Source organism: Eleginops maclovinus, chromosome 2 (genome assembly GCF_036324505.1).
Source record: "Eleginops maclovinus isolate JMC-PN-2008 ecotype Puerto Natales chromosome 2, JC_Emac_rtc_rv5, whole genome shotgun sequence".
Taxonomy (NCBI): domain Eukaryota; kingdom Metazoa; phylum Chordata; class Actinopteri; order Perciformes; family Eleginopidae; genus Eleginops; species Eleginops maclovinus.
In genome coordinates, this window is record NC_086350.1 from 13,313,519 (window position 1) to 13,327,716 (window position 14,198).

General features: G+C 39.9%; 1 protein-coding gene across 6 annotated transcripts in view; it reads right to left on the bottom strand.

Annotated features, from left to right (window-relative positions):
- Positions 1–14,198, bottom strand: part of mef2aa (myocyte enhancer factor 2aa) — a 59,033-nt gene continuing 44,835 nt past the window's right edge. For 4 of the 6 annotated variants that reach the window (XM_063899150.1, XM_063899144.1, XM_063899168.1 and 1 more), the window contains 5 exons: positions 7,066–7,250; positions 5,640–5,663; positions 4,099–4,228; positions 3,818–3,941; positions 1–3,622 (listed from right to left, as the gene is read on the bottom strand). In XM_063899150.1, the coding sequence (XP_063755220.1) occupies positions 3,286–3,622; positions 3,818–3,941; positions 4,099–4,228; positions 5,640–5,663; positions 7,066–7,250 (800 nt within the window). In that variant the 3' untranslated portion in view covers positions 1–3,285. The remainder of the gene's footprint in view (positions 3,623–3,817; positions 3,942–4,098; positions 4,229–5,639; positions 5,664–7,065; positions 7,251–14,198) is intronic. The other 2 variants (XM_063899177.1, XM_063899187.1) reach the window with 1 other exon arrangement.

Here is a 14,198-nt window from a genome sequence, read left to right on the forward strand (position 1 = left end):
TTCAGACTGAGCATACACTGAGGTGTTTAATAAAGTTGACAGTTGGTACTGTTTGGAACTTCACAGGAGAACAAATTCTATGTAAGAGTTGTTTACTTCATTTTATACAGAATAAGAGAGATAACCTAAATTACACATTAAAAGCCAATATTTGTACTTTTGTGAAGAATACAAATTTTGTACAACAATATCTAGCATAGTATCTTAATTGTTTAAGAAAAAGTTCACTTGAATATTTATTGTATGATGAAAATAAAATAACACATTCAAGGGAAAGAAAAATGTATATTAACTTAAAATCTCTTTCGATTTTGAAACAAATAATTTCATTATTGGCAACAAAGTCCAGCTTGTGCCGCCAAACGGTCTGAGCATTCAAACCGAAAACAGCTTCTTTTGTTAAGTGAACGATCAACTACAAACACTTACCAAACACGTAGTTCTGTTTATAAAAGCCATGAAGCGAAGCAGTGTACTCTTACACAGCAAAGTGAAGAAAGTCTTCTACAAAGGTTCATTGATTAGCCTCTCTTTTCACATTCATTAGTTGTGCACAATTTGGAAATGGACCAAAAGAGCAAAGTGTATCACGATGCATTCACTGTGCATTTTCTTGTGTGGGTCTTTTCTAAGAAGAGGCAGGTCTGGTCAAGTTTGAATGATATCTGCATTGTGTGTGGTTTTTTTTTTACAGAGAGATAATAAAATAAAAATGATATATATCATTGTCTTTGGGATAAGGCATTTCCTCACTGTGCATATAGTTAGACAAACTACAAAATTCCCTGATATGTTATCAAGTGCTAAAGTATGTGCTCAACTACGAGGTGGTGCTGCCGAGACAGGCAGACTATTTTTGTTGTGGTCATTTATTATTGCTATTTTCACCTGCTTTGTTAAACTAGATTACATTATGGATTACTATACATTATGAAATGTATATCTACCAATGTAAATGAACATGAAGAGATTGCCCCGTGTAATCCAAATCGATCATTTAATAAAATGTATTATATGTAACTGGTAGTCCTGCTGTGGCACTTCAGGATAAGAGGCTAACAGTCAATCTTTAAATGCGCTTCTTCCTGATGCTTTGTGGACTAAATGCCACCTGTAATGACATCATAATCTGTATGTCGTGTGAATTGGGGCTAAAACTGCATAGATCAGTACTTTTTTGTATTGAGAACTACCATGGAGCTGATGATGGGGCGGAGAGACCGCAGATACACACACAAGATATGTCACGGTGAATGCAGAGTGATGCTTTTCGCATACAGCAAACTTCTTATATGAATGTGTGCAATCCAGCAGTGAGATTGGAGTCAATGGCGTTGTTCTTGTTATCATTAGCTGCTGTATTATTTGTGTCTGTGATGATGGAGAAGAAAACATGTCACAGCCCCTTTTCCCCCTCTCTGTCACGGTCAGCATCAAAACACTTCTGCATAAAATGACTTCAATGACTTCAGATTTTTACTCTTCTGGCTCCTAAGGTTCCTATGCCTAAAGTAGTCTTACTAGTAATAGGGCATTGATAAAAGGTACAATTTCTGGGGCCAATTAGGGAAACACACAAGGATTTTTTTACATAATCATGACTGACTGCAATATTTACAACCACATATGAGCACAGGCAAATCACTTTTGGGTGGAGTTCAATAGCCACTTCTGCCATGTTTATGTCTTCTGCTTTAGCCAATAACAGGATAGTGGAAAGGGCTTGGGAGATGGGAGGACTTACTGTTGAGCTACATGCAATAACAATAGATTATTCTTGTATGTGGGGCAGGGACCTTGGGTTTGAATGTTGGCAGTGTATTCAGCAGCTGCTGGTATACAACTACAATAGAAGGGGAAAAAAACAAAAAACAATTTCCCCTAGCCTTGTGATTATCCTTTTACAAATTTGAAAATAGTGGAACTTCAATCTCACAGCATTGTTACAACAATGTCTTTAGGACAAACAGTCATCACTAATAAAGAGAGAAAGAAAACAATTGGCCATCTGGAACCAAAACACACAGGAGGTTATGTTGATAATTCAATTTAGAGGAAATTACAGTAAAAGGAACATAATAGCAAATATTGACCAGTGAATGATCTACTTCTTAAGGGTCTACTCTTGTAAACTTGGCTGTAATCCACAAAAATATACTTTTTCTTGAAAACGGTGATCATACAGTACATTCAGCACGTACTCACACCCTGGTGATATATATTAAAGTCGCTATTTACACAACAAAAGAAAAGGTTTGGCTCAAATTATCCATTTTACAAACAGAACAGCAAATGTTCATGGCTTTAGATATCAATTCAAGATCTTGTTTACACGACTTTACACTGTTTGCAATAAAGCACAATAAAAAATAAAACTGTGATGAAAGAAACGGTGTGTTTGAGTGAATTGTTCGGAAACCGTAGCAACTGTACAAAACGACCCAAAAGAACAGCTTTGGCTTATATTACTGATGAACTGTTACACAAATGTGTTGACTTTCGCACCAGTTCAACTGGACAGGTTCGCATTATCTTAATTGCACATTTATATACCCTACTCTTTAAAAATTTTAAAATGAATAGTTTAACATTATTGCGATTCATTTTGATGCTCTTTTGTATTTACCTCCAACGGTACTGTTTCGTTTATTAACTAAGGTTGTCTCAACTGTTGCAATTGTTAACTGTGTGGTGAAAAGTCCTGGATAGTCTTAATTAACTCGTGCTCTCTTGTCTCCTTATCGACTGAATCAATAAATTACAAGAGGCCACTGAGATAAAGGTCTTCTCTGGTTACAGCATGATTTTAAACGATAGTTCTTGCAGTGAACATCATATGTAAGGGTCCCTAGACTGAAAGCAACACAACTTTCTCTGATTGTTTGCAACTTGCGAGCACAACAGCAATACAGCAACTACATGTAAGTGTCTGACTAGACCAGTGCTTACAATAATCTACCGCCTATTGTTTAACAATTTTCTTTTGAACATCTTCCTTTTGCAAAATCATCTGAATTGCACAAGTACCTGTAATCACCTGCCTGTGCATAAAATTCAGTCCAGCTAACTGAGATGGTTTTAAATTCTTCTGTATCACTTTGTGAATTTACTTCAGATATGTCCTGACACATTTTATAACATTTGCCACTCAGTCTTACAAATTGAAAGGAGTTGAATAATAGTATCATAATAATAGCACTAGGACCCTTGCTCTTTCTTTTATCTCCATGTCTAACCCCTCCCGCTCTCTGACTGGCTGGTGACTGGAGGCGTAATAGGGGCTCTTTATGTCACCCATGTGTCCATGCGCAGGCGCTTGACCGAGGGGCCCTCCCTGTCCTCGGAGCCAGCAGGGGGCCTGCCCAGTCCCAGTGGGGAGTGGAAGTCTGGCCGGTGATCCTCACGGTCGCTGCCGTCATAAGAGCTACAGGAGGAGCTGAGGCTGTCGGCGGGTGAACGTCCCAGGACTTCCTGTCGGCTGGACCCTTGCTGTGGCTGCTGAGGGGGAAAGCCAGATGGGGGGACACGCTCGCGTGGCGGCGAAATGGGCTCGGATTTGATGTTCAAGCTCTGGCTGGTGTTGATAGAGAGGTTGGAGCCGTGAGGTAGGTGACCTCCACCACTGCAGAGAAGATAAGCGTGACATTTTGTGTTCAGAATAAAAATGAGACAACAAATGTGAGGCACAGCACTGTGAAGAGCCAGGAATATGTAGATGTGTGATTCAGCACGATATCACAGAGCACAGTGGGTGTTGCATTTATGCGAGGGCGTCTGGAGAGTGTGCCTTTGTTTGGACGTGTGTTATGTTACTCACACCAAAGAATTAAGAGCTGCCTGGCCCAGTTGATGCTGTTGCCATGCCGACATGGAGCCCAGTGAGAGCCCAGGAGAGCTGAAGCCCTGTAGGGAGGAGAGCTCCGCACTGCTCAGGGAGAACTCTGTGAAAACAAAAGCAGCCACACACACAGTGAGAACTCATTTCAGATACAATACCATGTGCCGCTGTGAAAAGAGCAAGAACCAACAGTGTGTTGTGCAAACAGTGCGGGTGAGCCCGTTCTTTCCAGCCTGAGAGGAGAGCCAGGACGGACTCACCAGCAGGGTTGTAGGAGGTGGGCATGCCCGAGTAGACCAGGCCCTGAGGGGGTAAGCTGGGGGTGGTGACAGACACCACCGGAGTTGCCAGCTGCTGGTTGGACTGGGAGCTGCTTATCCTCTGGTTGTTCTACAGAACACAAAAACACACAAAAAAAAAAAAGCATAAGCCAAAATTCTACCTCTAAAAACTCCTAACTCTTAAACTAAGCAATGGAGATATGTTATTGTCATCGAAGACATTTAATCTAGAGCCTTTGTAAATATAAATATTGTGGTGTATAAGGTTATGGGGGTAATACCAAGTGTGACCACTAGATGGTGGTATAGCTTTGTGGATGTCTGATCTTTCTGATTTATTATTAACCATATTTTTCCAAATATGTCAGCAAAAGATACACATTTGACGTTGTGAACAGGGATTTCCTTATAGTCTTTCAGATAGTTTATTAAATATATGTGTGCAACAAATTGCAGGTAAACTTGTGACTTTAAAAAAAAATAATTAAAAGGTCCCCATGGGCTTTACCATAAAATAATTTAAAAAATCATTAATCAAAAATATTTACTGTATTTATCCCATCAGGAATCAACATGCAGCTACAGGCAAAACTAATTATGACCCATTTCCTACGATCTTTTAATGAAATCAAGTTTGTTAGACATGAAAAAGGATGCTGTTAAAGCGTGAGCAACCGTCCACAGCATCTCTATTGCCTTGTGACTACACATTAAGAGTGAGGCAAAGGAAGTTAGTCAATTGATTAGTTACACAATCAAACAAACTTCTCTTAACTGAGAGGCAGAAAAAATCATTCTTCCAGAGTGACGTACAGTAGAGCTCCAGTGTTTGTTTTAAGTGCAGTGACCGACATGCAGTCCACTCAAACACACCTACACAGCACGGTGTGGTCATGCAGCAAACTACGCTGTGAGCTACAGATGCACACAGTCCAACTCCACTAATCAAATGCAGACATAGCTTAGAACAATACTGTAACAAATCGTCAGGGTACAATGTGCAGCTGCCAGCGGTTACGTTTGAAGCTGCATTGCATCAGGATCGAGTTGATGGCTTCCTTGCATTGTTCCAACATTCTCCAGCCAGATGACTTCACCAAACCCTAAGTATCTCACAGCATGATGTCATTTAAAATGATGTAATCTTCCTTTCCTTAGAAAAAATATGAAATGATTTTGGTTTGTTACCCAACACTTATAACCCTCCAGATTGTTGCTACACTATAATTGTTGCTAAAAAAATTTTAACATTATTTGCGCCACGCTTTCCCTTTCCTTTTCTCTCTCTCACACTCCTGGTAGTGACTAACATTGACGTGTTGGCAATAGGGGAGCCAATTTAACAGGCTGAGGCAATTTTCACAGGCCGACCCAAAACATGCAGTTTTAAATGTATTTTTTCTGGCAGTTCAGAGGGCCAATCTCCTTTTTGAGCACTGCATTCATCTAGTCTTGCTTGTGTGATTTCACGAAGCATGTTCAAATATCAGCCATTTACCCAGGCATTTGTCAAAACTCACCAAATCCATTTCCTCCTCCTCCGACTGCCCTCAACAGGAGAGAAGAAGAGAGGCGAGGTTACAGGAAAAAACAGAGCAACTGTAGATCGCTCTGGAAAATAGCACCAGCTATCTAGATTTTACAGTAAAAGGGACATTACGGAATATAAAAGAGTGGATGACTTCTGCATTCATTGTGAAATCCCACATTTATGTCTATAGTCCGCCGTTTTATTCTAAACTTAACCACACTTTCCAAAGCACTGGCCAGAATTTACCTGTCTTGATCTGGTGATAAGAAGAAGAAGAACAATTCCGAACAATCTTAAGAACAGAGAGTGTAAAATTGTTATGGATATTGACTGACACTATTATATTTCTGAATATGAAACTGCAATCATTTCATAGTCATTAGAAATAACATGAAGTTACTTCACAACAATGACTGTATGATACTTAGCAGAGTATTTCAAATCCTCCCTTTCCTGAGAGAGCAACCAGAAGCCCATCTTCCATCTTCTTTGTGCTGTGGGACATACTGCGACCAGGCCGGGTCTGTCTTAATACCCACACTCAATCAATAGCGGCAGGAAGACACGACAAGGGCGACAAGATATTATCTGGCTCACACCCTGGGCCCCTGATTAAGTCTTCATCTACACTCTGTCACACTGAGATGTGATTAATTTAATACCATTATGGCCTAATGACAGGCTGTCTGCAGACCTGCCACAGCCTCTACCACTCCAACAGAGCCTTCCTCCCACCACCGCCTAACCTGTTTCAGACCTCTTACAACACTACCTGTCCTGCTGAACTGATTCCACATGCAGACATGGTAACACACAGTTGTTTAAAAACTGCTCCAGGCTACGTTCTGCAAAAGGAGGAGCACCCACAGTAACCGTTGGTTTATTTACCAAACACAATCATCTTCCTGGAGTGGCTCCTGTTGCTGACAACATCAGCAACCCGCAATGTTGGAAATAGTATGTTTGCTGGCCACAGTCTGAAAAAATCCCTCATGTTATATTTTTTGCTGCATGTTGATTTATGACCAGGAAAATTTAGTTTAGCCTCAGGTGTTCGCTGTGGTCAGAGAGCTCTGCACCTTCATTAATATAGTTAGAGAAAGCCTCTTAAATGTGAATAATTGAGTGCGAGTTATGACACCTGGGCTGCAGATTCTTGGCTCTGCCCATATGTTAATAGAGGGAGTATGCAGCACAAGAATAACGCTGCACAATGAGTCCCAATTGGCAGATAAACCCAGTCTTTTGCATGCTATATCGATGTGATTATGTCAAAAAATTGTTGTGGCAAAATCCCAGCAACATTCTTCTATGAAAGTCTGGATGAGCAAAAGCTGTGTTCTGCCCTGCAGCAGAGGTACTTAAAGACCCTTTAGCTGGTGATACTTGTGTGCAGTAGAGTGTTCTGTACTCACCAGTGGGGGCATCATCCCTTTGCTAGACGGAGGGATAACAACCCTAAGGTCTGGCTTACGGCCTCCCATTCCCATGTTCCCTCCGGGGGGTGGTGGAGACTTGGTGGGCATGACTTTACCCAGGCCATTGCCGCTGGGCGTGCTGTGGATGCCCGGAGAGCCCCTGGGGTTACCAAAACCGTTCCCTGCAGAGGTACACAGCAACAGAAACACATCATCAAACCACAGACTGTGACTGACAACACTCCCAGTCATCAAGGAGCCTCTCACACAGCGCTGTTTCGCAGCCTGCTGCAGCACGCAGCGTTAAGTGTTTCCAACCCTCTGGGAAGTTTTAATAGACATGGATAATTATCCTGCACATTTACAAAAATAAAATGTCCATTTCAAAATTGATGAGCCTTTTATTTTTATTGTGAATGATTACATCAAAGTCAATTCTTTCTTCATCTCGGGATGAGGAGCAGTTCACTGACAAATGTACTGTGACTGCTTAAAAGAAATAGATGAAGCCATTACAGTTGAATAAAAAAACAGTAAAAGATCTCTTGATGTTGTTTTTTCACATAGTGCACACAAACAAAAGCAAAGTCTTACAATCTTCCTTCCACATTCACACCTAACTGTTGGTGGCATGTCATTGTCATTAGTCATTTCCTTTTTTCATCCCCACACTATCGCTAGACAACCATCCCCTGCAAATAGTTAAAATGATCTTTGTTGTGTACACAAGAAATTCTCCTAGAGATGTATTCAAAGTAATAAAAAGGTTCACACTGTACCATACACCATATGTTTTACATGTTGTAACCCTTAGATGTACAAAGATTCATGGTATATACTGTATAAATATACATTTTTTTAATACTCTGCATTTGGCTAATTCTTAAATCATATAAAATGTATCTCCAGAATACTTGCACAAAGAAAATCTGCTTCTATGTGTCTAAGCATATTTGCGACAATGCTCACAAATTTGAGAAATTAATAAATAACAAAGAAAAATATTTAATTTCAAAAAACGTCTGTGGTGGCATCTAGTATTTGTATTATTTAAAAAAAAACAATACATTTTACATATTTGTTTGACTTTCAGTACCTTTTTATAAAATGCAACAAACTGTATGACTCATTTGAACAACATAGATGTTGTAGATTACAAAAACACTGACATTTCGTGAAAAAATAAGTGAACAAAAGCAATGTGTTAAGTATACTGGAAAATAAATTAAATTGATATCATCTGAGCAAAATTATCAACCATAAACATTTACTATAAATACATGTGGGAATCCTGTGAAAGGGGGAAGAAAGAATAAATGGTGTTTAGCACTGCATCAACAGATCAGTAACACTTTAACATGTTGACTCTATTGTGTTCGGTGTATCCCAGTGAACATAGTGTGTGCACAATGAGCAGGCTCTTGTGTATGAACATAATGGAACAATAGCCCCTCTGACCACAGATAAGGACAGCAACAATGCAGGGTCAAATAAACAGTTATGAAGCAGTCAATTGTATCTTACAGCTGAATCAACAGTATATACAAGCAGCTATCGTTGTCTGCTCTGGCTTTGATCGTATAACACTTGGCTGCAGCAAGAACACAATGTTTACAGAATTAGCAGAGTAAATGTCCAAGGCCCTAAAAATAGCAAACCTGATTAAAAGCAGTGAAGATGTCATTCACTGGGAATTATATATTAGTGCAAATAGACTTTCATGCAAAGGAATTTGTTGCAGCTTTGGAAGTTAAGTTGTTCTGATAAAACATCTGTGAGCTGGGATAGTGTACTTGTAACAGAGATTCTGCAGAAATAGTACTGAGGGTCATAGCAGAAAAAAACACAGTTTAAACTTATAGCATTAACAAAGGGTTAAAAAAGAAAAAGGCATCAAGTTGTCGGTAATATTTGGCCCATTCCACTTAAAGACACTATTGTATATCAACAACAAAAACATAACGACAGACACATTCCTGTAACACATCCCTATTACTTTGTATTTGTATCTGAAATTAACATATACTTTATTGCCAAGAGATGTTACAGGCTTTGAGTTACCCTGAAAAGGGGCTTTTTTTCCCTTCTCTGTTTTATGTATCATTTAGACAATAGTTGCTTCCTGGCTATTTATTTATTCAATAAAATACATTTTTGTCAGCTTCCTACGAGCATTGTTTATTGAAAGGAAAATGGAAGTATAAAAAGCGCATGTCTAAAGTATTAATCCAATAAGAAAAGCTGTTGCTGTTGTTGTAAATTACAAAAACATATGGGTATAAAATATATGACTGAAAAAAGGGTGCTCTGTTTCTGTTAACATTTCAAGATTTCTTTGTTCACTATACCAACATAAGCTGGTACTGTATGATAACAAGTTGACACAATTCCAGTGCATCATCAGGCAAAGACAGAGAGAAGTGTGGTGTTCGCTGCCTTATTTAATGTTGGGTTAACCAACCTGAATTGCATTTCTTAACTTCCTCTGATTATGACTTCAAATGTCTGATGATGAATAATTCCCACACTTGCATCACATAAATGCCAAGAACACGAACAAGTCTGAACAAGTACTCTGACCACAAAGATATTTTTTAGCCAAGGTAAACAGTCGCAAGTTAAGGCCCAGACTTCAAGCAGGGACATTTCAGGGGTTCTTTCTAAAGTCTTCCCTCACTCCATAGTCAGACTTCTGTAATGGCTTGGTTTGGCCAATAAATCATCTCTGACTGAAACCTGTGCATGTGGAAAGCTGTTTGGTTTCTGTTCATTGTCCTGAATTATTAACACGGTCTGGGAAGGGGACTTACATAAGGCCTTGTGTTTACAACTGAGATATTCAGTTTTCATTTGAAGCCCAGGGAAATAAAACAGAGAGACTTGTGCCCAACATCCCACGTGCGTGAGGTTCAGGCAAAGAGAAAATGTCTTGATAAATTAGAAGGAATAATAGATGTGAATCAAGGTCTCCAAAAACAACTTTCCAATAATAGATTCCATGCAGTTGTATTGTTGTGTCTCAGAACTATGAGCAGAAGGTGAATAGTTAAGCCAAAATTCACATTGCAACCACGTAAATAATTGTTCTTGTTCTTTTAGTTTTTTAAAACATTACTCTGTAATTTTGACTGGATGTTTTTCATTTAATCACACTTAATTCATCACAATCAACATTTGCACCAGAACAATCTGGGTGCAGCTTCATTTGTCTATTCTATCATTTCATCCATTACTCAGTATTATCTGAAGAGCAAACAAATGTGCAATGGAATTGTGTTTCAATAGCTTGTAATGCTCCCAGATTATTGAAGGAATGTGTACAGCTTGTAGACAGTCTTAAGTCCTTTCCATTCACAACAACTTTTATTTTTCATGCTCACCAGAAATAGATTGTTTTTCAAGGCGCAGTAGCTGTAGAATCATTTTGTTCAACCAAAGGCTAGACAAAAACAATAACAGATGGCTTTAATTATGTTTGTTTACTAGAGAAAACCTCTTTTATCAACATGTGTGTTCTTCAAGTCAGGCTATTTTCATATTCACCTAATTCGTATAGAATAACTCTTCTAAATCCCAATAGGGGATCCCTTTTACCAAAATCCAGGGTTGTTTTGCCCTAAACATTCTCTTTATGGTGATACTGTAGAAGAAGAGAAAGATATCACAGAAATCCATCTGGCCACTTTGAAAGGTTTCTGCTGTGGTCATAGCTGCTACTTGTGAAAAATCAGAGCTATGTCAGGAATGGTCATCTGACAGCAGGGCTTGGAGAGGTTTCTTCACCCTGTACTCTCTGCTGTTCTACACTCTTGGTACAAACAACAGCTGCAGCATGCTCACTCAGTGCCAAACGCTGACGCCCCCTGGCAGAGGATCCTGACTCTACCCGACCTGGTACCACACCCTAAACTTATACCCAGCACCCTCTTTGAAATGTTGTAAACTGATCCAAAGTGCTATGCATACCTTCTTATCAATACCAAGCCAAATACCCCATTGTAAGCCTATATTCTAGGGGTTGTCCCCTTGCTATGAACATTAAATATTGTTCAATTTTGAAACTCTATATTGCATTTTGTTAGAAATACTATATAGAGTGCAGCGAGCTTAGTGACAGGGAAAGAGTTAAACTCCACCTGCCTTCGCCTCTCATACAGCACATTGCAGCCATGACAAGCTGTCCGGTCATTGTGTACCGAGGACTTAGTGGGATGTCATGGCCCGAATACCTAAAGGGTTATGCTGGTCTAGGCATCTTACAGACCCGCTCATGCCTTATAAGGGCTGCCTGAGTAGTCGGGCAAAACAGATGCACCTGTCAATAGAGGGAAGGAAACAGGATGAGGGAGGGCTACATAGAGGTGATAAGTTTAAAGGACACGCTGTGTTTATGTACCTGCCAAAGTCAGTCGGACAGCTAATTGCCTCAATTGGTTTTACTCACTCCAACACCACACTGTGTGAATGCTGCTGAGCCATTACTCACACATGCATTTAACAAGCATATCATACATTTCCTCTGTTGAGAGGAACAACACTTGTATTGCCTTTGCGTGCAGTGAAAATATAGTCGGTCAAAGGCACTATCAGTCAATGACAGTGACAACCGTCTTGAAGCAATCACAGATGGATATGCAACTATCCAGCTCGCGTGCTAAGCAGGAGGCCAATTGGGCAGAGCTACAGAGAGCTAATGAATCTCTCCGGGAGGACTTACCCGCTGGGCCGGAGCCCACACCACTTGGCACTGAAAGGTCTGTGGTATCCAGCATGCCACCTAATGAGATGCACAGAGTGATATGATTAACCATCTGTATTCTTCTGCAAGCTAGCAGAGCATGTGATGGAGATGCCAGACCAGACATGAAAGGGAGTCATGTGCTCTCGCCAGTGTCCTCATGGTGGGGACATTTTCAATATATGATTAAAAAGAGCAACATCCAGCTGTATTCAGCATGGTGTTTTGTTATGTTTATACAGTTTGAAGTGATGAATGCAGAATTGCACTATGAAGAAGCACCTGCAACAATACATTATTATATTTTTGAAAATCAACCACTGGATCCTCTCATTAAAACTCTACCAAGTAGATGCATCAATATCCATCACACAAAAGCAGGTCTTCCACATGAGCCTGGGACACAGACTTTATAAAAGATGGGTCTGAAAAGTGAAGCCAATGAAGAATTGCCCTAAACCTGTATTTTTTCTAATTGCCTGCTGGGGACAACTCCACTAGTTGCAAAAAGAAGCCCGATTTATAGAAGTCCATAAGAAAATAACTCGACTAGTAATTTGATTTATAATCTGAGTAAAAATGTTGTATTAGATGTAGTACAATCGCTCGTTGCCAGTCTTCTGTAACTATAGCATACTGTTGCCCTCAGTCAACAAACCACTTTTTTCAACCTCACACTGGCCCTTTAAATATTTAAATATTTTAAAATATATACAATGTCACCAGACATGTCCAATAAAATGAGGGAATGATGTGGGTGTGGCATTTTGTCTGGGGTTGGAGCAGTCCTTTCTGCAAGCAAAGCTACATGGGACACCACTTGGTAAGATAAATTTCACTTTTTAACATATTAAAAATGTATACAACTTTAAATAAAAAATATATGCATGTGCATGAATACATAAAGAAGTATATTTGATTGTTTAAAGACTTATTATGTATTTATTAATTTGCTAAAACTATGTTTTTATGTTCGTTGCCTCAGGGCATTAGACCACTTTTTTCCAGGCAGTATCATGCAAGAGTGCAAATGTGCTCAGCTGTACAATGATAAACCTAGTCAATGTTTTTACTTTACTATCTACTGATATTTACAGGAAATGGACACCAAAACCTTTTATGGGCAGAAGGGACACAATCAGGCTGTTAGGGGTATTCCGTCTGACAGTGAGGACAGTGAGCTTGATGGGAGTGACAGTGAGGACAGTGAAGGTCAAGATAGTCAGGAAGAGTGTATCCCTGAATCAAGTTTGAAAATTGTTAGGTCAGGGGTCATTCAGTATCATTAAGCAGAGTACTAGTGTGTTTGTGTGTTTATTTGGCAAGCATATTAGCAGAAGGAAAAATGTAAACTAGAAAATTCAGAGAAATGTTGACTGTGACTGAAACTTTGGTGCGCCTCCCAATGCTAACTTGGGTTGATTTAGTTAACGATCGACAGTCGTGTTCAAAGATCAAAGCCTGATGTCAGATAACTATGGTGAATACTAGACTTTGTGAGGCAACACATTCAAATGTGTGTTTCTATTTGTGCTTCCTGTGTTCTATTAGGAGAACAAATCTCTATTCAAAATGACACTGAGTCTGTCAATGAAGAGGAACATGAGGATGTAGCCGAAGTTGGTAATCCAAGCCTACCTCGGTGGAGAACAGTCCACAATCCATCATACAATCCTTACCCAGAATGGCAGAGTGTATTGAGAAGTGATGAAATCACGTCCCCAAACCACATTGCATGTTGTGAAGTGGTATGATAACCGCACAGTTAGCCTTCTGAGTGATTACGCTGGAGCGCACCCTGTCAACGAAGTTGAAAGATGGGATCGCAAGCAAAAGCGTATCATGAAAGTCCCCCGCCCTGCTGTTGTAAAGGAATACAACAAAAATATGGTTCGGGTTGATCTGCTTGACTCACTGATTGCACTGTACCGGAACAAATTCAGATCCAAGAAATGGTATCACCGGCTGGTGTTTCATGTCATAGACATGATCATTGTGACTGCCTGGCTGCTTTACAGAAGAGATTGTGGAGCAAATGAGGCTGTATACCTTCAAATCATACATTTCTGAAGGTCTGCAAAAGAGTGGAAAGAGTCCAGAACGCAAGAGAGGTTTCACAATTGCTGGTGAGTATGAGGAGAAGAGAAGAAAAGGACCAGCAACTCCAATTCCAGTCCCTGATGTTCGCCTGGATGCCACGGCCCACTGGATAATAATGGATGAAAAGAAGGGGAGATGCAAGGTACCAGGGTGCACAGGCACACCCCAAGCCAAGTGCAAGAAATGAAATCAGAAACTAACTGATTTGGGTTGGTTAATATACACACACACACACACACACACGCACACACACACACACACACACACACACACACACACACACACACACACA